Below are 27,600 nucleotides of genomic sequence, written 5' to 3'. Positions count from 1 at the left end.
CACTCTCAGAATTTTCCTCCAACACCACAGTTCAAAAGCATCGATCTTCCTTCTCTCAGCCTTCCTTATGGTCCAGCTCTCGCAGCCATATGTTACTACGGGGAACACCATTGCTTTAACTATGCGGACCTTTGTTGTCAGTGTGATGTCTCTGCTCTTAACTATTTTATCGAGATTTGTCATTGCTCTTCTCCCAAGGATTAAGCGTCTTCTGATTTCCTGACTGCAGTCAGCATCTGCAGTAATCTTCGCGCCTAGAAATGCAAAGTCTTTCACTGCTTCTACATTTTCTCCCTCTATTTGCCAGTTATCAATCAAGCGGGTTGCCATAATCTTGGTTTTTTTGAGGTTTAGCTGCAAGCCAGCTTTTGCACTTTCTTCTTTCACCTTGATCATAAGGCTCCTCAGTTCCTCTTCGCTTTCAGCCATCAAAGTGGTATCATCTGCATATCTGAGATTGTTAATGTTTCTTCCAGTGATTTTAACTCCAGCCTTGGATTCCTCAAGCCCAGCATGTCGCGTGCTGTGTTCTGCGTACAAGTTGAATAGGTAGGGTGAGAGTATACAGCCCTGCCATACTCCTTTCCCAATCTTAAACCAGTCCGTTGTTCCATGGTCTGTTCTTACTGTTGCTACTTGGTCGTTATACAGATTCTTCAGGAGGCAGACAAGATGACTTGGTATCCCCATACCGCTAAGAACTTCCCACCATTTGTTATGGTCCACACAGTCAAAGGCTTTAGAATAGTCAATGAAACAGAAATAGATGTTTTTCTGAAACCCCCTGGCTTTTTCCATTATCCATCGGATATTGGCAATTTGGTCCCGAGTTCCTCTGCCTTTTCTAAACCCAGCTTGCACATCTGGCAATTCTCGCTCCATGAATTGCTGAAGTCTACCTTGCAGGTTCTTGAGCATTACCTTACTGTCATGTGAAATGAGTGCCACTGTTCGATAGTGGAACATTCTTTAGTGTTTTCCTTTTTTGGTATGGGGATATAAGTTGATTTTTTCCAATCTGATGGCCATTCTTGTGTTTTCCAAATTTGCTGGCGTATAGCATGCATTACCTTGACAGCATCATCTTGCAAGATTTTGAACAGTTCAGCTGGGATGCCGTCGTCTCCTGCTGCCTTGTTATTAGCAATGCTTCTTAAGGCCCACTCAACCTCACTCTTCAGGATGTCTGGCTCTAGCTCACTGACCACACCGTCAAAGCTATCCCTGATATTATTATCCTTCCTATACAGGTCGTCTGTATATTCTTGCCACCTTTTCTTGATCTCTTCTTCTTCTGTTGGGTCCTTGCCATCTTTGTTTTTGATCATACCCATTTTGGACTGGAATTTACCTCCGATGTTTCTAATTTTCTGGAAGAGGTCTCTTGTCCTTCCTATTCTATTGTCTTCTTCCACATCCGTGCATTGCTTGTTTAAAAATAATTCCTGATCTCTTCTGGCTAACCTCTGGAATTTTGCATTTAATTGGGCATATCTCCCCCTGTCACTGTTGCCTTTTGCTTTCCTTCTTTCTTGGGCTACTTCTAGTGTCTCAGCAGACAGCCATTTTGCCTTCTTGGTTTTCTCTTTCTTTGGGATGTATTTTGTTGCCGCCTCCGGAACAATGTTGCGAACTTCTGTCCAGAGTTCTTCTGGGATCCTATCTACTAAGTCCAGTCCCTTAAATCTATTCTTCACCTCCACTGCATATTCCTTAGGAATATTAGTGAGCTCATATCTAGCTGACCTGTGGGCCTTCCCTAATCTCTTTAGTCTGATCCTAAATTGTGCAAGAAGAAGTTCGTGATCGGAACTACAGTCAGCTCCAGGTCTTGTTTTTACCAACTGTATAGATGTCCGCCACCTTTGGCTGCAAAGGATGTAGTCAATCTGATTTCGGTGTTGTCCATCTGGTGAAGTCCATGTATAAAGCCGTCTCTTAGGTTGTTGGAAGAGAGTGTTTGTTATGCAGAGTGAGTTGTCTTGGCAAAATTCTATCAGCCTATGTCCTGCTTCGTTTTGTTCTCCCAGGCCATGCTTACCTGTAATTCCAGGTGTCATTTGACTGCCCACCTTAGCATTCCAGTCTCCCGTGATGAAAATAACATCTCTTTTAGGCGTGTTGTCCAGTAGGTGCTGCAGATCCTCATAGAACTGCTCTACTTCAGCTTCTTCAGCATCTGTGGTTGGGGCGTATATTTGGATCACTGTGATGTTAGATGGCTTGCCCTGAATTCGAATTGAGATCATTCTTTTTTTGGATTGTATCCAAGCACTGCTTTAGCCACTTGACTACTAATTATGAAGGCTACTCCATTTCTTCTGTGGTCCTCTTGTCCACAGTAGTAGATCTGGTGGTCATTTGATGTGAAGTGGCCCATTCCAGTCCATTTCAGTTCACTGACGCCCAAAATGTCTATCTTTAATCTTGACATCTCCCCAATAACCACATCCAATTTGCCCTGGCTCATAGATCTTACATTCCAGGTTCCAATGGTGTGTTGATGCTTAGAACATCGGATTCGCCGTTCACCACCAGCACCGTCGGCCGCTTGCCGTCCTTTCCGCTTTGAGCAAGCTGCGTCATCACGTCTGGGGCTAGTTGAACTCATCCTCTGTTCCTCCTCGGTAGCATTTTGACCATCTTCCGACCTGGGGGTCTCATCTTCTGATGGTATACCGACATATCTCTGGTTGTACTGATCCATTGAGTTTTCACGGCAAGAATACTGGGGTGGGTTGCCATTACCTTCCCCAGGGATCGCATTTAGTCTGACCTCTCTGTCATGACCTTCCCGTCTAGGGTGGCCCTTCACGGTTTAGCTCATGGCATCATTGAGGTGCTCAAGCTCCAGCACCACAAGGTAACGATCCTTTGCTGAATATATATATATATATATATATATATATATATATATATACACACACACACACATGTACATGTACATGTACATATACATATATAAAAGCTCTAGCATTCCATATTTAATTAATCCGTACTAAACTGCCACTGTTCACAGTATATTCCCTCACTAATGAAAATTGGAATTTAACGTTTCATCTATAATCATGTAGTTAACTTCCCCAGTAAGTCTCTCTTTAACTTCCCCAGTGAGTACACAACACAGAGCGGTCCCTGGGCTTAAACTTCGTTTATGATCTTGAGATTACCCCTTCAACCTCGCTGGTGAGACACAAAGACATTACATACCTAACAATTAAGACCTCAACGAGGGGGGAATCCTTTTCGCTATTAACCAACTAAGCCAGGCTAGATGCTATCTTATGAACCATTTTCCAACAGTCAGGAGTCATTTCTGGGTCCACACCAACCATACCAGCCCCTCCGGTTATGACTAGCAACTTACCTCACGCGACGGAGGTGCGGAAAGACAAGCCGCAGGAATCGGATGCCACCATTGGCCACTCGCCGACGGCGCCTCCCTCCTGAGACGCACGCGCATTTCCTTTTCTCTGCCGAGGCCCCTCCTTATCCTGCGTTTCCTTTCCCTCCTCCCGCTGCCGTCCTCGGACTACGAGTGAGCCGCTGTTGTTGTCAGTACGTTTCGTCGCCCGCCGTGAGGGACGGGAAACGTGAGCGTAGTCCGTTGGGCGCGCGGTCCTCGGAACCCAAAGGAAAGCGGCGCGAGACACGAAACGCAGAGCCGTCAGCTGGTCTGCTTTAGTGCCGGGTTGGTGCCTCTTCGCTGAAGAGGCCGGTCTGCAGACCTCTGCCGGTGTGGTTGTAGAGGGCGAACGCTGAAGAGGAACCGCCGCTTTCCATGCAGGGAGCGGCGGGCGGGAAGTCGAGGCCGCGCAGAAGGAAAGGCTGCCGCCGTCACCAGTACCGAGAGTAAGTTGCTAAGGGCGGGGTGCGAGACTGAGACCCAGTCTGGCCTTCTCTGGGGCCACTAAGCTGCCTTTCTGAGGCCTACGGGGGCAGGTGCCGGTAAGGAAGGGAGCAGCTATTGAGGGCGGAGAACGTGAGCTCTCCAGGCTCTCGCCGTCATCCCTGAAGGCCGAACACCGCGGCGCCGCGAAGGAGCTGTGTCCGTGGGGTTCTTGTGTGTTTCTCTCTGAGACACACACACACCCCTCTCGCGTTCCCCCTTTGCGGTAGACGGGCAAGGCGAGGAAAGTGTGCGAGAGAGACGGAGTAAGGGTTGTTATTTGCGTGTGATTTTAGAGTCCCCGAGGGCATGCAGTGATGAGATGGAGTTCGTTTATTGTTTGTGGAAGAAAATGAATTATGTGGGTTCAGCATTGCAAAAAGCAGGGTTAAGGTACATGAATGAGAGGAAGGTGAAATTGAGTTTACCTCTTCTTGTCCCTTTGCCATTGCTATCGTTTTGCGTTCCATTCTCTTCCCCAATCCCCCTGCAGTCCGAGGAAGAGCGTTCCTGACTCCCCCCCCCCCCCCATGCATTTGTCAGGCTTAGGTGGCAGATAAGAAATTTATACACTCGAGCTGCAGATCCGTTTGGGTGATGACAGTGCATCTTATTTCTGCAAGCTGGATACAGAGCCAACAGGTTTGTCCAGAGTGAGCTTAGCAGTCTTTTTCTGGTGGTGCACAGAGCTCTCTTCTGTGGAAGTGATTACATGGCGTTGTCATGCCAAAAGCACATTATGGCTTGATGATCTCTTTGGCAAACAGCCATTTTTCTAAGCTGCATCAATTTATGCTTTATTTGCCAGTCCTTGACATAGGCATCAGACCTGTGGAACATTTTTTAAAATTTCTTTATTCCCATTCTTCCACTTAGTATTAATTGAAGCAGATAGATGAAAAGTCATAGAATAGCTTTTTTATTGCTTAGAGTGAACATACCTCTCATTGGTTTAAAAGAAAATTATAATGTTAACTGGAATGTAATCATTTAACATGATTTAGGATCAAATTCTTTTCAGTGCAAAGTGCAATGAATTGTGGATATATTAAAGTCTCATTCTTTGAACATATGCTTGAAATACCTCTTGAAATAAAAACCTCTTACAGCTTAGATTTTGAAGCTTATTTTCTCTTTTAGAGGTTAAAATGCATTTAACACAAAGGTAGTTGGATTAACTGTGGCTCTCCTATAGTTGGCTAATATAGATATGAATCCTTTCCAAAGGATATGAGACAACTGTTTAAAGCCTGCCCTCTAGTGCAACTGCACTTATTTAAGATTATTTTTATGTGTCCTTTATGGGAAATCACAGAAGTCAACATTTAATGTAGGGAAGTGGGACAAAAGGAGGGTTTAACAGAGTATATCTGATTTCTGAAACAGTTAAATCTCTTGGAAAATAATGTTCTTTTAGGAAGGTATAGTTTAGTCTCGGAACAAAAAATAATTACAGCTGAAACAAATTTTGGCTTTTTTGTTATTGCCAGCAGTAGTGATTAAGTTGCATGGCCTTTCACACTGATAACTTCTCATGAGAAATACACAGTTTGGCTTAGCGTATTTAGATAGTGTAATTAGGACTGTATAAGAGATCTAACTGGACATAGGAGCATTTTGTACAATGCCTAATTTCCTGGAGTATGTAATGAATATCTATCTATCTAGAGAAATTCAAGCTGATTAACTGCTGTAATGAAATCTATACAGCTGAAAAGGTTCTATTTATTTGCCGTGTACTATCTATTATAATACTAATGTTTTGAATTTTTTAAAAATAGAAAATTTAGGCTCAGAATTAAGTTGATATATGGTCATTGTCAAGAATATTTACTGAAACAACTAGATGACCAGATGGTATAAAAGTACTTTTTTGCTTATTGAATAGGATAAATAGATATTTTATTATTATTCAGTGATAAAGATTACAATTTATTTCTCTTTTACATAGTCTGTTAATCAGAGAACACTTTATGACAAGTTGGTATTAACTTCATTTAACTCATCAACTTGCACCTCTAGTCCTCTGATGCACTGGCAACATTTTTTGGATGCCATTTCTGTTGCATGCTCCTTAATACAGTTGATGTCACTTTCATATATTTTTTGTTCTCTTTTACATAAACACCAGACAGACAGATAAATAAATGGATAGAGCATTTATTTTGATCATTCTTGCTTGAAAAATTCTTTGCACAATATTGTTTCTCATTGTATTGTCCCTGCTGTTCTAGAATAGAATTTATTTAGGTTTATTAGATTATTGCAGGAGTGAAGCATTTTCTAAGATCTGCTTTGTCTCCTCTGAGTACTGCCATAACGTACTACTTTGTTTTCTCTACTTGATGTACTCGGTATTTCACTGAAGTGGCCTCCTGTTCCCCTCCTTCAAACCATTCTCCTACATATACAAGAGAATAATATCCTTAACCTGCATTTTAACATGATTGCTTTGGTGTGCTGTGCAGTTTATAGAAGTATTTTAATCAACTGGAAATAAAGCAATTTTGAAAATTCATTTAATATAGAATAATACACTTTCAATGTAGATGAAAACCATTTTCAACTGAGTCAAGAGCCACAGAGAAGTATAATAGTTTTTATTATAGTAGAGATAATACAGTATTTCTAGAAAACGTCACAGAATACTGTACGCCTTGTATGCCGCCCAGAGTCACTTTTTTTTGAGATGGGTGGCTATACAAATATAATGAATGAATGATTGAATAAAAATATTGTCTAAAAAAGTAATCTATTACAAAAGAGAGCATTGTTTTTACAGCTGTAGGTTCTTATATTTTTAAAACAATTATTAATAGGAGAAAGTGATTAAAATTGTAGCACTGATAAGGTTAATTTCTTCATCAGTCATTTCCCACTAATTAATCTCCTGGCCCATGGGGGAAGTGCTCATTCTTCATGGGAAGTAGCTTTGGTGAAATATGTGTGCAGGAAAGCCAGGTCAGGAAGGGCTTCAGCCCTAGTCAGTGTCATAATCATGACCCAAGTGTATATCCTCCTAACCTCAGCTTCTCTCTCTTTGTCTCTCTCTGTGTATACATACACCCAAACATTCATATTGTTGGCATCATGGGTTTCTGGTAAAACATCTGGACTGGAATGTGCTGTGGATGTCAGGCATGCAGTTCTTGCTATATGCTGTTATTCAATTTGTTGATTGCTTCTTTTAGCTGATTTAATATTGCATTGAGAGGCATATTTAAACCTTTGACTGCTTAGAAGATTAAAAAAAATAAAAATAATGGAATAGTTGTATAAATAGTTTGAACAATGTGATTAAAAAGGATAAATGTCTTTGTAAAGGGATTGTGAAATGTTATACCTGTAATATAGATTTGTAAGTAACTCTATAGATAGAGCACATTTTTATTAACCTACTGGCCCAACAACTCTGGAAAACAGTTCCCTGTCTGCCAGTTTGTGAGTGCTTTCCCCAGCTTTTTTGGGGAAAAAAGGGAATACAAGGTATTGCAAGCATACTATATTTCAAGTAGTCTCTTGTGAAATTGTTCTTTTTGTTGATTTCTATGATTTTGGAATGTTCGGCAAATAAAAACTAATATTGAATCAAATAATTGACCATACCCTAAGAAATTGCAGAGCCTTACCATTTAGAATTGTTCCTGGAAGATGTTACTACAAAGAATTACTGAAGGTCTTAATCTCCAAAATTTGTACAGGCTGATTGTTACTACTAGGATAAATACTTGCATTTCTCTGTGGCAGAGAGGTTCTCTAGTTATAATATGTTCTTTTTTACTGTTGAATCTGAATAAAGACAAAATCAGCAATAGTAAAAATTGGGGATAGGAAAGAAATCAGTCCCATTCAGAGCTGTTTTCAAAAATATCTGCACCCCTTGGCTTCTGGGAAAAGATTTCCTAAAAAGGCAGATTTGAACAGATACCAGAGATAAAGCCAGATACACTTCCCTGGGAGTGCATTCCCATAATGTCTTATGTTTCAGCTGAAAGTACCTTGTCCAATGTACTGTGTTCACCATTGTGGAGCATTGTATACTGAAGGCAAATGTACAGGATAATGCAATTATTGAGCTATTCGGTTCCCAGATCTTTTAGAATAATAAGGAACTGTTTGTTATATAATTAGAATATAACCATTGGAACTAAAATATAAAATGTATGGTGATTACTAGAACTGTGCAGTGCTTCTGTGTTTAGCAGCTTTCTGTCTATCTAAGGGAAAGGTCCTGTTGGGGTACAGAAAAGGATGTAGTGTTAAAGGCCTCCATTTTGTCCCTGATGTATTCAGTTCAGATTTTAAATATGTTCTAAGGCTATACAGTTAGTAATATTTATTTATAATCTAAGTTTTTTTCTAATAAAATAATACTCTTTTCTTGACACTTCCTATGTTGTTCCAAATGAATTTCAGGGTGATGTCTATGCACATATTCATATGGTTATTTTCTATGTGATTTATATAACACCTTTATTTCACAGTTATGGTGGCTATTCAGTAAGTTAATCTAGATATCTTTTACTTAGGAAATAACAGTGGAAGAATGTGAAACTGGTCTTGGAACTGGATATGGAAATATCAGCAGATGAATCTTCTAAAAATATGAAGAAATGTTGGAACTTGATGATCAAAGCATAACTAAGATGTTACCTTTGAGAAGGGCATTGCCAAGGTTGGTAGAGCCCAACTTATTCAATATAGATTTATTTTTTTTTATTTCACTGTGAAATTTGTCTTAGTTGTCACAGTGACATCATAATTTTGTACACAGTTCTAATATTGGATCCTCAACTGATGGTGTACCTTTAAAAGTATTTATTTTCTTTTCCTTACAAATGTACATAAACGACAAAAGATTATGACTTTTTGCAGTTGTCTTCTAGGAAGGACAGGATTAAAGAAAGAAGAGAAGAAAAAGATGGTCCAGGTTAAGCTGTTCAGATGAATTTTCTTTATCTGGGATGCTTAATTTTATATACAAGATAGCTGATGCTACAGTTTTGATAAGTCTTTGTTTTACTTAATCATGGTTAGTAATATGATGCTGTACATCCTCCTTGCAGAGGCCTTGCCTGTACAGTTTAACTGCATTGTCACTTATAGTCCATCTTCAATTTAGCTTTTTAAAATAATTTGGTTTATACATAATTGACTAATTATGATATGCATTTAAATCAAAGTAGCAACAACTGTCTCATGAATCAGGCTTCCTGCTAACTTGTGTAAATCTCATAGTTTTTATATTATGAATTCAGCCCTTAATGGCTGTGAAGAAAAACATGTTTTTTAATTCTAGGATTTAGAAGTATGCACAAGTTGTTTGTAACAAAATAATGTCTTGACCAATCTCTTCCATGGTTTGTATATTTATCAGCCAAATGTATCAGGCTACCCAACTCATAATGACTTGGTCTACTTTTTGCATCACTAAGTGTGCATATAGTAATTTCTGCTAAATAGTTTGATCAGGAAGAAACCAGAAGGTTGTTAAATAGTTTATTTTGAGAGTTCCCTTTGTTTTTGAAAGCCGTTTTTAAAAATCATGGAGGAGGGGCTAAAATATTTAGAAAAGCAACAAATTGTATGGCATATTAAATAACAAATTAGTTGTAGCGTAAGGTTTTGTGGCCTGTCTATAGGTGTGTACATATGCAAATGGTTGGTGGCTGGAGAAAATTGCATGTGGTAAAGTGATCATATGGAAATGAGAAGCAGAAAGTATGATTGTTATTCTCATGAATGTTCAGTGGTTCATTTCCATTATGCCTCTTTGTTACTGTCCCTATGTAGATGTAACAGTTTTTTAGTATAAAATAAATAGATAAGTATAAAATTATCTAGTTTCACTAGAAAGTATATCAGATATACAAATATTCATCTTGAAATTTCTCTGATATTGATAACTAATATTTGGCAATATTTTCAGCAGTTTCATCAGATTTCTTAGTACTTGTTTTTAGTTCAGAAAAGAGCAATTATCTAGTAATTTTTTTCTGGAATTCAATTTCTTCCCTGTTATTTTATTTATGAACTGCATAATTAGATTAATGATTCAGCTACTTGGAGTGTTGGACAAAGCTTGTTTGTGTATCTGGTATCTCTAGAGTGACAAATCTAAATTAATTATTCAACTTTCTTTCAAGAAAATCCTTTTATACTGGGTTCTTTCCTAACCGAAGTCCAACTTTTAGAAAAGCAGTAATGTTTTTCTAAACGTAGGTTCTATAATAATTTTATTTCTGATCTTTTAGGTGCATTTGGCAGCGAAGATGAGTTGTGCATCAATTTCAAAAACCCTTATATGAGAAGACGCAAGTTTCAGAAAGTGTTGGCATTACTACTTGGAGCAGTATGGCAGGTTTTAAACGAGGATATGATGGAAAAATTGCTGGATTGTATGATTTGGATAAAACCCTAGGCAGAGGGCATTTTGCCGTGGTAAAGCTTGCCCGACATGTATTTACAGGTGAAAAAGTGGCAGTAAAAGTAATTGACAAGACCAAGCTAGATACTCTAGCCACAGGACATCTTTTCCAAGAAGTCAGATGCATGAAACTAGTGCAACACCCCAATATTGTTCGCCTGTATGAAGTTATTGACACCCAGACCAAACTTTATCTGATCTTAGAACTTGGTGATGGAGGAGATATGTTTGATTACATCATGAAACATGAAGAAGGTCTTAATGAAGATCTGGCAAAGAAGTATTTTGCTCAGATTGTTCATGCTATATCCTACTGCCATAAACTGCATGTCGTTCACAGAGACTTAAAACCAGAAAACGTTGTCTTCTTTGAAAAACAAGGACTTGTTAAATTGACTGATTTTGGATTTAGCAACAAATTTCAGCCTGGAAAAAAACTCACAACAAGCTGTGGATCTCTTGCGTATTCTGCTCCTGAAATTCTACTTGGAGATGAATATGATGCACCTGCAGTAGGTAAGTTAATGGACTATAAGAAGCACAACCTTAATTGCTCTGTTTTTGTGTTCAAATGGGCTATTTTTGAAAAATCATTGAACAGTCTTTCAGAATTTTATGCCATCCAAGAACTGCAGTTTCCAGAATTCACAGCTAATGGGCAAGGCAGAATTCTGAAAGTTGCAATTCTGAGATATCTTGAGGACACCATGTTATGAAAGGGTGGATTTAAATATTAGAAGCATACATTTTAAAAAGTCTTGGTATCTTTTCATTGTACTAGTCTAGTGTTAGAGGTAAGCAACCTGGTATCTCCTCAATATTATGGATAGCAAATTTGCTTAAGCTTCAGATTTCAGACAACTGCAAAGTATAGTCTATTTCTGTTATTTTAAGGATGACTCCTAAGGTAAACTAGTCATTGTTAAAAACTGAGACAGAACATTCTGTGATTGGATTGACTTGAATATGCTGTGTTGGATAGTGTTAGATAGATACTACAATGGGTGCTAGGTTATATCCACTTCATATATAGTATAGTTCAACATGTCCTTGCATTAGAATTCCAGAATTATTTGAACTGCATTGACAGTAGATGGAAACAGCATTTCTCTAATGGCATCTTAACTATTACGTGCAAATAACCACGTCTGCACTCACAGTTGTCCAAATGCTTGCATTATATCTTTAATTTAGGAGCACAATATAAAATGTTACTGGTTCCTCTTATAGTTGTGTGCAGTGCATAGTTGCATTTATGTGGAAATAGACTCCTGTTTTCAGCAAAAGTTCCTCTCCTGATGTTTCAATCATGTATGCTTTTGTTGTGGTCCTTACAACTTGGTGATTGACTGTTGCAGGGTTTTTCAAACTGTATTCCCAGTATGACCTTGATGGGATTCCATGAGAAACTAAGGGCCAAAAAAGGGTGTCTACAGCAATTTTTCTAAGGTTAAGCGGAAAGGGAATGGCTTGTTCTCTCATGAAAAAACATCATGGCTGCCATTTTGTAGATCAGGGGTTCCAGGATTTTCTTTTAACTAACAGATTCTGCTCTCTGAAAAAGTTTAAAAATCCTGGGCTATTGCATCTTATTATATCTATATGTATAGCCTAGCTCTATCCCATTTCCATTTGATGATCAGAAATATTTTCACTCACATGCTATTGAGATAATTCATCTCAAAATAGTTGGTTTCCAGCTCTTGTCTGTTTTCCCCAGGGTTTAGTTTAAGAGTTGCAATGCAACTTTTTCATTATTAACACTTGAATCCCATCCACTGTGAATTGTAACTGCTTCATGAAATTATAATTTTGTTCAGGGATTCCAGATAGGATCTGTATTTTCATATAAGAAAACACATAACCAGCTAGGACTATACTCCAAGTTTATATCAAAGGCCTATGAAATTTCAGCTCATGATTGCTCAAATCTATATTGTACAAATCTGATACACTGAAAATAAAAAAGGCCAAGTATAATAATAATTTCCTTCAGTGAACAGCCTAAAATGGTTTCTTGTTCCAGTTGCACTGTGATGACAGGTGTTTTCTCTCCAAATGTATAAATCTATTGTGTGTTTTGTTTCCTCTCAACCACATATTTTGATGTTGCCTTGGATTTCTTGTATTTCTGTCTTTGTGGTTTTTCTAATGTTACTCATTTCCTTTATTGTGCATGTAGTGTTATTGGTGGAACAACATTAGACTTAATTCTTATAAGCGAAGTATTGTTTAGCAACAGTTAAACAGGAAATCCTTCACTAAAGTAGTAATTCCCACACACAGAAAAGGAAATGGGCAGGAAAGAGTGAGAACATAGAATATATAATCAAAGTAGATGAGGAAGGAGTAGATGCTGGGAAAATGTCACATGAAAGTAGTAACTATGAGATTGATTTACAGTTGACTGTCTTTCCTGCTTTCATGAGGACATTGTGTGAGATAAGTATTTCAGTTGGATATATGACATCAAATTTCTGCTATTGTAATAAGTAGATTGCTAACTTGGGTCTAAAGGGTCACATAAAAAAGCTCAAGTTGTCCTAAAAAGGTAATTCTGACATTTAGCCTGAGACTAATATCATCAAAAGTTAAGATTCTGAGTAAAACAAAAATTTGTTTGACACTCCTTATGGTAGCAGTAAAGATGGAGGGGAAGAAATTGATCTGCTCTTGAGATATTTTATGATATCCACACTGTTTCCTACAACTACCTTAATACATCAATTCAAGTCAGTCTGTTCATTTTACAAACTGCAAGGCATAACAATACAGGAGTTAAGTAAAATGGTAACCAAGCATAATTAAAATATGTTAGAATACATAAAAATCAAGTAAAATGTATAAAGCATTGTTTGATTAAAAAAAAAATTAAGAACATGTAATAAAATCATTTATCTGTTTAGCAGTTACTTCTGTGAAGCTTGCCAGCCTCCATAATCAAGTCTTCTTGTCCAAATCCATTAAATATTCAGTTTTGTGTGAATCAGGCCAAAATAGTTCCTCCTTCAAGAAGGGCTCCAAAAATTTTCCATGGGCAGAAGTGGAAATAGGGCAGTGCAAAAAACAATGTGAAAAATCTTCTATAGTTTTGTTAGAGCATGGGCAGATAACACTTAATCTTTTAATTAGCTGCCCAACTTTTTTGTAATGCATTGTTAGGAAGTCCCATTCAAGTGGAAAGTAGGCATTTTTAATTTGAGTGGTAAATTACTAAATGAATTATATACAGCTGGCAAGATTGTGATGTCCATATCTGATAATGATAAATGCTATTTGTTTCAAATATTTGATGTGAATCTCCTTTTTGCTAAATATATGTCATGTCTGGAGATGGCATCTGTTAAAGTCAAAATGCTGACTTTTTCTGGAAGATCATTAGGAAGTGATGATCTGATGATAAATCATTTGGATGAGTTTGGCCTGCACTACTAGTTTCAAGCCACATGATGGAGAGTATTACTAGTGTCCTATATAAATAATCTTCTTATTCTGCAGATAATTTTTCTGTAATATTTTTGAAAAAATTCATGTGGATTATAGGAGAGTCCCATGAAGGTGTTATTCACAGATCTTTCCTGCAACACCACCCCCTGCCAACTGGAGTTCCCATTATATTATAGTAATGCTAGGTCCTTTATGCTGAAAAAAAAATATTTATAGTTGGTCCAACAGATATCTAATAAAAGAGTGTCACGTGTAATTGATTTGTAAGATTATTAAAAAGATTCTGCTTATGGCCACTGATATGAATAAAGATGTATAATTTTTATCATCTGTATTTCTGTGGTTTTAGAGATTAGTGGCTGAGAAAGTATGCCTCCATTGTCATGATGCAACTGTTTTAAAAATAGAATTTTTTGCTGATGAACAGTCTCTCTAAACCATAACATTTGTTTCAACAAAGAGCAATTTATTAATTCCTTAAGGATTCAGAGTGAAATGCATTGTTGATAGTTTTGTTTGGTGTTCTTTTGAAAATAAAGCGATTATATTTTTAATAACCTGAACAACCAAATCCACAATGAACTTTGGGGCTCTCTGCTTACTAGATTTGTAACAAGCATCAAAGGGGCAGTCAGTGACGAAGCTTGGTTTCCATAGCAGTGACTTGATGTTATGTAAGGGAGTAAGGAAGTTGCATGTATTCTGCTTGGTTGTCATGGCTCTGAGAATCCTGCTGGAACAACTTTCACAATTGGGGTGTTTCAGAAGCATTTGAAAATTGGAAATGCCAACCAGCAGTTATGAATCTTCATACATTGCAAATCCAAAGTACATACTATGTTGTCCTTAAGAATTAAAACCTTCCTTAAAATGAAGAATTATGTTTTCAGATCACTGATGATCTCTGTACTCTCAGTCAGATCCTTTGTTTAAAGGTATTTAACAGAATTCTGAATCTATTTTTGGTAAACACATTTATTTCTGATACTGCTCCAGACTTCTCATGAAGATATGTCGCAAGATTGCTTGCTAATTGGAGCATCCAATATAAAAATCTAAAAATAACTAAATTCATGTAACAATGAACATTTTTAAAATGAACATTAAGCTCTGAAATGGAGGAATCTTGAGAAAGTTTCTGGGTTAAAAAAAGCCTAATTTTTAGTTTGCTGCCTAGCAACAAATATATAAATTAATTTTTCTTCTCTACAATTTTTGCTTGTTTTGATTAATAATGTGAAATTGTATTTCCAAATGGTCATAATCTATTTATTGTTTCAATTAAAACCCTTTAGCAGAGGTCTATCATTTCTCTTTTCAATCAACATCTGAAAAAATTGTAGGATTAGCAAATTGCAGAATATAATGCAGTGGCCTTTAGATTTTCAGAAGCATAGAGACTTTATTTCATCAGAACTGAAAAAGGACATAGTAGATAGATAACACCATCTAATTAACAGGAAAGGCTTTCACATTAGGTATCTTTTGAGGAGTTTAGTCCTGTGATGGAAGGAATTTGTTTGATTTTTGCTCTGTGTTTTTAGTGAATATAATGGACCTGCCTGTTAATAAGTTAGACTGCTGGTCCATCTGACACAGACTCATCTATTCAGGAGGAAGATTCTGTCAAGTTGTGTTTTATGACAGGAAGGCATTTTTAAAAATTTGACATATTATTTCTATTCAAATGCACTATAGAATGGCCTACAAAATATAAAATACCCAATTTAAAATAATAAAAGGAAAAGAGAAGGGAAAAGGAAAACAAAAATACCCAAGAAGCATTTATCCAGCATTCATACCAAAAGCCTTGAGAGAGGCCTCCAGTACTGTAAAATGTAACAGTAGGCACCTACAGATTTCAGAAAAGAACATTCCTGAGTGTAGTCCCCCACAGGAAAAGCTCCCACACAAGCAGCTTTAGGCTCTGTAGTTCTAGGCCTATGCAGTAAGACTGCCCCAATTGTCAGTGCTTGACTAGGTACCATAGCAAAGGTGCAGGTAGTCTTCATTTAGCAACTACCTCATTAAACGACCTTCACAGATACGATGGTAATCAACAGTAGTAAACAGCAAAAAAATCATTTTCTGATCAATTTGTACAATTACGCCCAAATTTCTGCACCTGACAACAACACACATGGAGTGAGAGTAACTCTGGCATTGCTGCATGATAGAACTTTATCTAAATGAGGGGACAACAACCAACAATCTTTGCAGCGTCTCTCTCTCTTGTCACATGGTTCGCTTAGGGGCCATGTTGCTGGAACCAATTGCAGTTGCTAAATGAGGATTACCTGTAGTCTATCAGGCACCCTTGTTCCTTGATGTTTAGAGCCTTATACTTCATAAGCAAAACTGGGCTTGGTAGCTGCTTGGCAGTCAAAGCAGTTGCTTATCTGTTTGACTGATAGGGCCACCAAATCTGAAAGACTCGAGATGGCTTATATTGAAAACTCTGTAAAAACAAAGTAAGAGTGCAAAACATAGAAAAATTAAATGACACTTCAAAGAAGTACATAAACAACAATTCCAGCCATTGTTAGATGTTATTTGTGAGCATGTAAATTCTGACTAATTAAAATGTTGGTTTGAATTAATTGTTATAATAAGTAAAATGTTTACCATTTTGAAGTTTAAAATTCATTATTTTCTCCCAGATATATGGAGCCTGGGAGTTATTCTTTACATGTTGGTATGTGGACAACCACCTTTTCAAGAAGCGAATGATAGTGAAACTTTGACCATGATAATGGATTGTAAATACACAGTACCATCTCGGGTGTCCAAAGAATGTAAAGAGTAAGTAAATTATTCTATAGAATGCCTTGAAATTAAAAGCATTATGCCAGTAATTTAATAAATAGGTAGTAAGGTATAGTAGTGAAGACTGGGAGAACCCAGTTCATATTTTCATTTCACCACAATGGAAAAAACACAAAAAAACTTGTGTTTCAACCTAATCTATTTCCTCGGGATTTCCATGAGGATGAAATGGGAGAATTGTCTATACTATGTTGAATTCCTTGGAGGAGAGGCAGGATATAAATGAAATAAATGTTAAAGAATGAAATAATTTATCCTCATTCTTCAAACTATTCACATATTTAGTTTTTGAACATCATTTTTGCCTATTTAATAATTATGCATACATCTTTTATTGGTTTTATTTCTTTTCCCTTTTTTTGCATCCACTATTCTATCATTGGTTCTGGTTCTAGGAGACATTGCAGATCAAGATCCAATCATAGAGTAAAATGTTATTTTTTTAAGGTTTAGTATTATAACTATTCTGATTTTGTTACAAGAAACTGGTTTTTAATGATATAGTATGGTAAGTCATATTGCATTTCCATGCCTGTTTCTTAGAGTGCTTTGAAAAATTAATGAAAATGTGAATTTTTCAACAACTGTATGTTATAAAAATAAATCTGATCAGAACCTATATGTTGTAGATCTTCCATTTACATAATCCGTCACTTTGTGCTGAGATCTTCAGTTTTCATGCTGCTTTTATACACACATGTAAAACTTCCAAAAGGCATTGAAGGACAAAGCAAAACATAGTATTAAACAAAAAGTGCTTAGGTCTTTCTAGCTTAGTTTGCAGTGATGGATTTCCTGGTGGTCTTCCATTGAAACACTTACCAGGTCTGATCCTTTTTACCTGTCAAGATAAAAGCTAAGGTTAGATAGGTGCTACCATCTGCTGTGGCTTACATCCTCTATCTCAAATGAATTTATTTACATGCTGATGCACTGGGATGGTATCCCATATAGACCTGTGCAGTAATTCAGAAAAAATAAATGTGGAGATCTAGTATCTTAGTAAGACAATGTTAAATAGCCAGAATTCTACAAATGAAATAAAGTCAGTTGAATTTTGGATGAGAGCCAGTTGTATAATAGGAGAAAAACAGCTTTGTGGAGTATACCCTTATATAATTATGCTAATATATGCTTACATTTTTCTTGCTAGTTTAATTACACGAATGTTGCAAAGAGACCCCAAACGAAGGGCATCTTTGGAAGAAATTGAAAATCACCCTTGGCTACAAGGAGTCGATCCATCACCTGCAACAAAATACAATATTCCTTTGGTTTCATATAAAAATCTTTCAGAAGAAGAGCACAATAGCATCATACAGCGCATGGTTCTTGGAGACATTGCAGATCGAGATACTATTGTAGAGTAAGTAACATTTTATACAGTTTTATAATTCAGTGTTGTAACTGTTCTTACTCTGTTACAAGAGTATGATTTGTCTGTATAGAACATCCTTCCTCAATCTGGTGCCCTTCATAGGCATTTAGATTTCAACCCCAGAATTGACAGCTATCATGGTGAACAGCCAAGCTATGTGGTAATTGTAAGTATTGTAGTCCAGAAGATGTAATTGGGAAAGCACATACAAAATGTAAGAACTTTTATAGAATCATAATCAGGATATGTAAATAAAGTTCTTTCTGCGTCCTTAATATCTGATTTTCAGAGAAATCAGATATTAAAATACAAGTCTACCGGAAATCAATGCATACTAACCAGGTGCTCCATTACCAGAGCAACAACCCAACCTCCCACAAGAGGAGCTGTGTAAGAACATTATTCAGATGAACACAAATGCACTGCAGCAACCCAGAACACCAGAAAAAGGAAAAAGATCATCTGTACAGCATCTTCCAGCAAAATGGATACCCATGCAACTTTATCAAAAAGTGCCTTGACCACTCAACCCACTACTGCACAACCAACACAAGTTATGAAAAGGATAACAGTGCCATACATCAGAAACATCTCAGAAACTACCAACTACCAGACTGTTACAACCACATGGCATCACTGTAGCACACCAACCAACCAAAACCCTTCAAAACATCTTAAGTAGCCTAAAAGACCCAGTAGCCCAAGAAGAAAAAACAGGAGTTATCTACAACATACAGTGTAAGGGCTGTAACAGCCACTGTGTAGGACAGACAGGCAGAAGACTAGCAGAGCACATCCATGAACACCAACTAGCAGTCAGAAGACACTATGAAAACTCCTTAATCTCACAACACATGGACAAACTCAACTGTACTTTCAACTGGGAAACTGTGAGCGACCTAGTCCAAGCCAAATCCAAAAAAATGCTAGGGAATTCCTGGAAGCTTGGCACTCAGACAAGTCAGCCATCAACAGGCACGTAGAGGTAAACAACATTTACATACCATTCAAAGGAGACAATAGAAAAGCTAAAAGACCAGAACATCTCACCAGCAATCAACACCCAGATATGCAAAGATTAACACCAGCTGAACAATCAAACAGTATACAATACCCTAACCAAGGAACTATTAACTCAGTCAATCAACCAAGCAGCAAACAACAGCCGAATCAAGGAACTACCAAGGACAGAACAACACCCCCACCAACACAAGCAGGGCAAACCACGGTATATAAACAGAGAGCAAACCCCATTCCCTTTTCGCACTGAAGATGTTGCCTAGTCTGTCAGTGAAACATCTGTAAGAAAACAAGGCTCAGAGAGCACCAAGGACTCCACATTTCAGAGAAATTCCTTCAGTCAAGTATTTATTTGGCACTTTTCTACTTTAATTTGAAGAGTTGTTTACAACAAATTAATATATTGTTTTATTTATTTATAACTTTTTATTTTTTAATCTTTAAAAACAATTCCATGGTGGGATAGCTAAAACTTAAGCAAAAATTATTGACAACTGGTTGGAAATAAATGTAGTGAAAAGTGTAACTAAAATAACCAGTTCTATAATCTATTCTATTAAGTTCTATGCATTTTTTTAAATTGCTTCTGGGCTGTATGGGGCAATGGCTTTACCAAGTTTCCCTTCTAATTTTAAGCAGATAGATGGCAAAAGCAGAGGAAAGATGCTGTAGCTGAAATTGCTACAAGACATGTAAAATATCCTGATATGTGGCTCACCTTGTTTGCTCCTACTCTGTGCATGTCTGTGTGGAAAGAGAAAGAGTGTAAAACTGGATAATTAAAATTTATTATATGTGTGTTGATTGGTTCTGAAGGCAGGAACTTCTACCCTTTAGCTTCCTAATTCTTTCTTTTATGTAAATAATTCCTATATTTACATTGTATACCTGGTTATAATCCGTTTAAAAGCTTTTTGACTGTTAAGAATGTTTAGATCTCAAATAATGAAAGTACTGGACTCAGTTGGCTCACTTTCTATGTAAAATCCATTAAGTTAATAAATGCACATTTATTTTATTAAAAAATCTGTCAGGTGAAGCGATTGAGCAAGTGAAACAAAACATCAAGTAGTTTGATTTGGGTCTCATGTAATGTCAGTACTAAGCACTTTTAAGCACTTGGAGCAGTAAATAGCTTGAATTGTTTGATGTTTAGAAATAAAAATATCAGGTATCAACAGTCAGTGATTTGCTGCTCAAGTGGCTTAGAAGAATTAGAGAGAATGCTCTGAAGTGAGGTAGTTCGCTTCAAGTTAGTTGAAGCATCGTAAGGAAAAATATTACTCATTTGGTTTAATTGGTTTTTGATTTTATTTGATGGCAGAGGACACAGAAACTCTTTAGTATTTGGATATTTAAAGATAATATATAGTGTGTTCATTAACTGATGTTTTTCTTCCACTTGCTTTCCCAGTGTTGCTGAGTAGTGATAAACTGCCCACACTCTGGGGGAGGGTGGGAGAAAGGGCCATCCATGGTGAATGGGGTGCTACTTCTCCAAAGTAGGAGGACTCCCTGAGGTTGCTTCTCTTAGCAATTACAGACCATCCTAGGGAGTCACTGGAAGCAGACCAGTCTTCAGTCATCCAAGCTACAAATAGATTTGTGACAGTACTATGGCCACATGTATCAGAAATTCTATAGCTGCATGGTAAAACAATAGTAAAGTATAGTTATATTGTATCTTGCAGTTGAAGATAGTATTGACTCACATTTAGTAAGTTATTGTGATCAAGAATTTTTTTCTCAACTGTTAGATTTTTCTTTCATATATTGTTCTGTGATTACTGAACTTGCTGTATTAATTCCCCAGTTTTTAGTAAGCCAGTGGCATTTGTCAAGATGTCAAAAGTACAAATTCCTTTACTGAAGTACTCTTCTACTTTTTTGTTAAGGAACATGATATGTTGTGTTGGCAATATGTCTGTTTGAGGAAAGCATTAATATATATTTCATTTCTTCAGGGCTCTGGAAACTAACAAATACAATCACATCACTGCTACCTACTTTTTACTAGCAGAGCGGATTTTAAGAGAGAAACAAGAGAAAGAAATACAAACCAGATCGGCAAGCCCAAGCAATATAAAAGCGCAATTTAGGTAAGAATTAAGACTCTACAAATTGTACAAATAGTTTGTATCAATTCTTTAAGAGAGCTCATAGCCTTTTTATTTTAAATGAACATTTTAAAGACACTGTAAAACAGATGCAGTTATCTGTATAACAAGCTTATAGCTTCTGAAAAATGAGCAGTGAGTATTTGGAAGGGCATTAGCTATGGAAAATGGTGAATCTCTTTAGCAGTCTGTGTCCTCATTCAGTAATAATACATTCTTTCTCATCGTGAATATAGATCAAGTGTAGATTTCTAGATAAAGGGCTCCCCTTCAATGTCCCTTACAGAATGAATTGCAGGATGAGAGCTACCTTATAGGAATTTCAAGGCTAACAAATACTGGCGTTCATATTTTAATGATAGAGGCCTTAAATCTAAGATGGATGTGTAATAATATAGTGTCTTCTAATATTTTTTTAAACACAACTATGGTGTTAATTTTGAGATGCAGAAAGACAAAGTTAAAGATAAAAAGAGTAAAATCTTAAATCTTATTGCAGCCTTTTCTGAAGACTGCTTCTGTGAAAAAGCAGGAGATAGTTAGCAAAATAAATAAACTGTCTAAAAATATCAAACTAATTTAAATGTAGAAATGGAATAAACAACTGGAAGATATAATTAGGAGAGTCTCTTCAGGAAGACTATTTAAAACCACTATAATAGAGGCTAAAATAAATTGTATATTGTGATATAGAAAGAGCCCAAACAAGTTCAGGAAAATGCCACTACATTTAAAAAGCTCCATCAAACAGACTATATGAAGCAAGAGATCTTATTTTAGTAAATGAAAAAATATAACAAGCTAGATACTACTCCAATTATATGTTTAAATCCAATACTTGGTGCTAGCTATATTCTACATTTTCAAAGTAGCAAATGGGATGACTGGAGTTGGAATAAAGTGGGGAGAAGGATAACCTTCCCCATACTGTATTTGTCACTGTTCTCAAAATTGATGTTTGTTTCTAAGATTTTTTTTTAAAAAGTTAAAAGTGCTTAAGGAAAATTAAGAATGGCCAGATGCCCAGCCTAAGGATAGAATTAAAACTTAAAGTTATGTGTATTTTAAGAGCGCAAATTTGTGTGCTCTTGGAAATACGTTGACCTGAGCAGGCTTGAACTTCTGAAATACAGGCGTAAGATTGGGTTGAATGGACACATATTCCCTAAAAACCCAAATTTCAAATTAGCAGTAAGGCAATTAATGGAAACAGGCCTAAACTATCTACTTTTAGATATTTAAGTAGCCCTGAAGCAGTAAATCTGCCAGAGTTGTAACAGATATCAAACATGACAAGGGCAGAGGAGATTAAAATGTTAATAAAACAAATGTCGTTTTAAAACACCTAAAATTTGGGCTAGAAATCTACTAATCAAAAAAATTAACCGATATCTGGGGTCTCATTCTCAACCTAGCTCCAAATTGATGTGATTCCTCATTGATGAAAAATGTTCAAATGACACTGGGGGGTACCTGTTATTTCCATGATGACCAATACAATTATTTTTCTTTCACCTATTTGTTTTAATGTGGTTCTCACTACTTTTCCTTTGGGAAAGTGAACAGTTGGCTCTCTGAGTCTAATTTTCATTCTTTGGTTTGCCTGCCTCCAGGCTGGGATGTCAGTCACCTGTCCCACTTAACCATAGGAAGGCTCCAGCAGTTCTTTTGAGAGCCACAGGAATACACAAGGATGGGAATCAATGCTGGCTAGTATTATAAAAGTCTATGCTGAAGGGACTGCAGTATTTGTTGGACTTGCCTCTTCAGTTATTACTTCTTTGGCATTTTCAAAGCACTAAGGAGTTGGGTTACATATTAGTAAATTAGCATCACTTTAATTACTAAAAGAAAAAGACCATGAATGTCATTAAGAGAAAAAGTTGGATCCAAAGGTTGCTTTGGGACATAGTCGAATTTCCTTTTTCTTCATATGCTGATGCTATCTCATATGATGCCTTAAAATGTCTCTTCATTTTCAGAAGAGACTTAGTGATGGCCTGAAATGATTTAAGAAATTGAAGTTTAAAGTGCAGCCAGACAGAATTACTTGTTCAATTGTTTGAACCCAAGCTGAGTACAAATGTGACTAATTTTAAAATGCATGTTGATTATTTCTCACTTTTTTATATTACTGGTATATTACTGCATTAAAAATGAGAAACAATCAACATGGAGTAGAGATTTTACTTGGAAGTTTTTTTGCTTTTTAGTTCTTCCTCCTTTTTATGTTTATTCTAGGCAATCTTGGCCAACAAAGATTGATGTTCCTCAAGATTTAGATGATGACCTTACAGCTTCTCCTTTGTCCCATGGAGCTGTTCCTCAGTCTCCAGCTCGTACTGCTGAAAATGTTCTTAATGGACACAGAAGTAAGGCACTTAATGATTCAGCCAAGAAAGAGGATATTCCTGAATTAGCTGGACCAACACTTTCGGTTGTTCCCTCAGTAAATTTAAAACCTACAACTAGTAGTCGGAAGTGCTTGTTTAGAGTGGAAGAAGATGAAGAGGAGGATGAAGAAGATAAAAAAACTGTTTCCCTGTCAAATCAAGTTGTTCTGCGCCGTAAGCCTTCTGTTACAAATCGTCTTACTTCCCGGAAAAGTGCCCCAGTCCTTAATCAGATTTTTGAGGAAGGGGAATCTGATGATGAATTTGATATGGATGAGAATTTGCCTCCAAAACTTAGTCGGCTAAAAATGAATATTGCTTCACCCAGCACTGTGCATAAACGTTACCACAGAAGGAAAAGTCAGGGTCGTGGATCCAGTTGCAGTAGCTCAGAAACAAGTGATGATGACTCAGAAAGTAGGCGACGTCTAGATAAAGACAGTGGGTTTACTTACTCCTGGCATAGAAGAGATAGTAGTGAAGGTCCTCCTGGCAATCAGGGAGATGGAAGTGGACAAGGAAAACCAAGCAATGGAAATGGGGGGGTTGACAAAACAAATCCTGGTGATAATCATAAAGAGGGTGGAAGTCCTTCCAGTAGCTCTAGTGGAAGCACGAATAACAATTCAGGTTCCACTCGCAGATGTGCAGGATCTGCTAATTCGGTGCAGTTGTCATCAAGAAGTGCGGGTGATCTGGTTGAAAGCCTCAAGTTGATGAGCATCTGTTTAGGTTCTCAGATTCACAGTAGCACTAAGTACATAATTGATCCCCAAAACACCATTTCATTTTCCAGTGTTAAGGTGCAGGAGAAATCAACATGGAAAATGTGCATAAGTTCTGGGAGTGTAAATCCAGTTTCATCCTTGGGCAGCATAAAATTGTTTTCTGACCAAATGTCAGATGCGGCAAGTGAGTTAGAACGAATAAAGAACAAGAACTTGAAAAATAATGTGCTACAACTACCTCTATGTGAAAAAACAATATCTGTGAATATTCAGCGAAACCCGAAGGAGGGACTGTTATGTACATCAGGTCAGACAACTTGCTGTCATGTTGTTTGACAATAATCAAATTTAACCCATTCTACTTGACATCACCAATCTTCCTGTTCAGAGCTGTGAATACTTTATTTCACTGAACCTTTTGTTGTCTTTGTCTTAATATTTTAACATAGGCTTTAAGCAGTAATTTATTACATTTTAATTTAGTTTTTGCTTGTTATGACAATGCATGATACTGTGCATGCTGCTAGTCAGTAATTTCTTTTGTTCTAAACAAACCAGGATTTGTGTAACTTTTTACCTTTATAATTTTACTATAGAAAATCTGGATTACAGTAAGGCTTGTGTCCAAATCCAGTATAAATTAAGCACTTAGTAGTTTCACATTCTGCACTTAAATTAGAAATAGAGCTTTTGTTTCTTCGTAAGATGTCAAATCTTGTTCGGATCTTCTGTGTTACTTAAAATATGTGAGATGTGGCATAATTCTCTGTGTTTGCAACAGAACCAAAGCAATAATATTTTGATACTGAAATCTCTTCTGGAGTTTTCAGAATTTCAAGGCTTGTACAAAGCAAAAGTGCACTGAAAAGTTATCTTGAACTCTTGATTTTTAATCCCACATCTTTGTCTTAAATAATATGCATGAGTGGTGGCTGAAATGAAGATCTTGATTTGATATAGACAAGATTTTAAAAAGAAATCTCTAAGGCAGCTTTCCCCATTATTAAATGCAGACAATCTTTTTTTTAAAAAAATTTATCTAGCGAAGGAACACTGTAATTTGTTTAAGAGGGTTTTTTTTCCCCCATCCAAGGGAAACCATTCATTACTGGTATATATAATCAGTTGTAAAGTATTGTGCAAAATATTTAAAATGGACCAATTTGTGGTAGTTGAGATCTATTCCAATAAATTAATTCATATACAGTAACTGTTGATAAAGATATTGAAAAAACAAAGTTTGTTTCTTCCAAATCTACTTTCCACTGTGCCCTTTAATATTTTCAATTTTAATAGAAGCTTCACAAAGTGCTGATTACTTTACAGATGTGATAAAGTACTTTGAGCATGCAGATAAATGAGGCAAGATAGGTAATTGTCACTTTTGTATAGTGTTAAGTATATCAAAAGTGGCTCAAAATACCTAAATACATACAGTCATTTCAGCCAGACACTTTAAAGGAGAGTAGAAGCAGTTGCTGGAATTTGAATAAAAGAGCCTGTTCAGATTATCAGCGAGCCTAATTGGACTACTTTAATATGGTATATCCCAAGTCCACTCCATGGATCTCAAAATGCACCATGGAATATATTACTGGAAAACAAATTATTTTAATTGGACATTTAGGGATGTGACATTTAATTTGCTTTAATAATTCTCTCTCCAAATCAAGTCAATAACACAAGTTGGCATGGAGCAATTTTCTTTCATTCTTGACTGTATTTGCTTTTTTTTTCTTTAACCCTTGCTACTGAAATGCCAACAAATCAATGTGTTGGCACTTTTCCTCTTAAAAAAATACTTTTGACCAGATGAACTAACTTTTCTGAACATGTGTCTAGAATAAAATATATTTCATATTCCCAATTTGGGGAAAAACAAGGATGTTACTTTTTCATGCTCTGTGCACTGGGTCTTCAAAGCAATGCTGGTAAGAACTGATGGTGTTATGTAGCAGCAACCCAGACGGTTACTGTCTGAGAGAGTTTACATAGCTCAGTAGTATTGTGACGCTAGCAAGATGGTCAAGTTCAATGCATTTCATTTACATTATAGATTGTAGAGCACCAAAGAATTGTTTCATTAGATTATGATTTTATGCTTCCTTTTTTTTTTAGTATGGTAAATCTTTCTGAAGGTATAGTCTAAAGCATTTTTACTAGGAAGCCACTTGAGTTCATTATGGCTTATTTCCAAGTAAGTATGGATTCGTCTATAATTCTAAATCATGCAGTGTATGTTAATATCTAACCTAGTTCAGGGTTTATAACTTCCCATTTCTCAAGGCATAAATGAAATATTTCACTTTTGTTTTTCAAACTCTTGTTGCAATTTAGTTTAAAACTGCTTATGATGCTTTACCAGTATGAGATAAGTACTCTCTGTATGATTGTGTGTGTATACACATGCACAAAGCTGAAAGAACTGATGTATGGGTGAAGCCATAGAACATATTTGCTTGAAATTTTCTTGAGCAGGGATCTTATAAAGGGCCAGAAATATGGACAGTTCATAGATATCAATGAGTAGGGCATCTATATAAAAAGTAGGAGAACATTTATAAAGGGCATTGGCAATAAACTTTGTTGCAGCTTTTATTTTCAAGTTGCTGTAAATATTCTTACCACACATTATGTACAGCCTTGGAATGGCACCTTTTTGACCAACCCCAGGAGTTTTTGTTTCTTCGGTTTTTATATACAACTGTGTATATATGTATATGTATAAATATATATATATATGGTGCTCACTTTAGATCAGCGGTGTTGACCATTATGCTGCATAGCTGTTAAAATAGCCTTTAGTTGTGTATGGTTGGGTGAACTACTTGGGTGTACAGATGTTAGCTTGAATGTTGTCTTTTATTCATTTGTTCACAGGTGAATGACTGTGCATGTATTGTATGTTGTATTATGTTCTGTTAAAGGAGGGAGAGAATAACCACTACATTAAAATATATTGGACCAAACTATTATAGAAGAAGTAACAGTTTCCTGTACCCCTTAAATTCGTCTTTACAAGTTGCTTATAGTTACCGTAGCATATAAATATTGTGGAAAGCAACTAGTCTTGTATTTTTCTGTATGAATATATAATGTACCTCTAGCAATTTATCTGTATTTAAGATGTGACAATCTTGACACAGAATTAATTTTGCAAGTAGCAGTTAAATTAAGCAGAACTGAATGGAGGAAAGCTCAGCGTTTTAAGAGAGGGTACAGAAATATCAGTTGATCTTTGTCAATTGCTTCCAGCAATGTTGGCTTTCTTCACTATGTAAACTATTCATGGTGTGTGACAAAAATCCAGTTAATAAAAATGGTCTCTTGATTGGTGCAAAAAAGACTTCCATCTCACCTTTATATACTCACTAG

General features: G+C 36.5%; 1 protein-coding gene across 1 annotated transcript; it reads left to right on the top strand.

Moving 5' to 3' along the window:
* Positions 1–3,533: 3,533 nt before the first annotated feature.
* Positions 3,534–25,955, top strand: SNRK (SNF related kinase). The gene is made up of 7 exons (XM_063303945.1): positions 3,534–3,852; positions 8,419–8,564; positions 10,144–10,832; positions 16,424–16,565; positions 17,743–17,955; positions 20,952–21,086; positions 23,346–25,955. The coding sequence occupies exons 3-7, from the start codon at positions 10,244–10,246 to the stop codon at positions 24,559–24,561; spliced, it is 2,295 nt and encodes a 764-aa protein (XP_063160015.1). The 5' UTR covers positions 3,534–3,852; positions 8,419–8,564; positions 10,144–10,243; the 3' UTR covers positions 24,562–25,955.
* Positions 25,956–27,600: the final 1,645 nt, after the last annotated feature.

This window comes from Candoia aspera, chromosome 4 (assembly GCF_035149785.1).
Source record: "Candoia aspera isolate rCanAsp1 chromosome 4, rCanAsp1.hap2, whole genome shotgun sequence".
Lineage (NCBI taxonomy): Eukaryota > Metazoa > Chordata > Lepidosauria > Squamata > Boidae > Candoia > Candoia aspera.
This window is presented reverse-complemented; position numbering and strand designations above follow the sequence as displayed.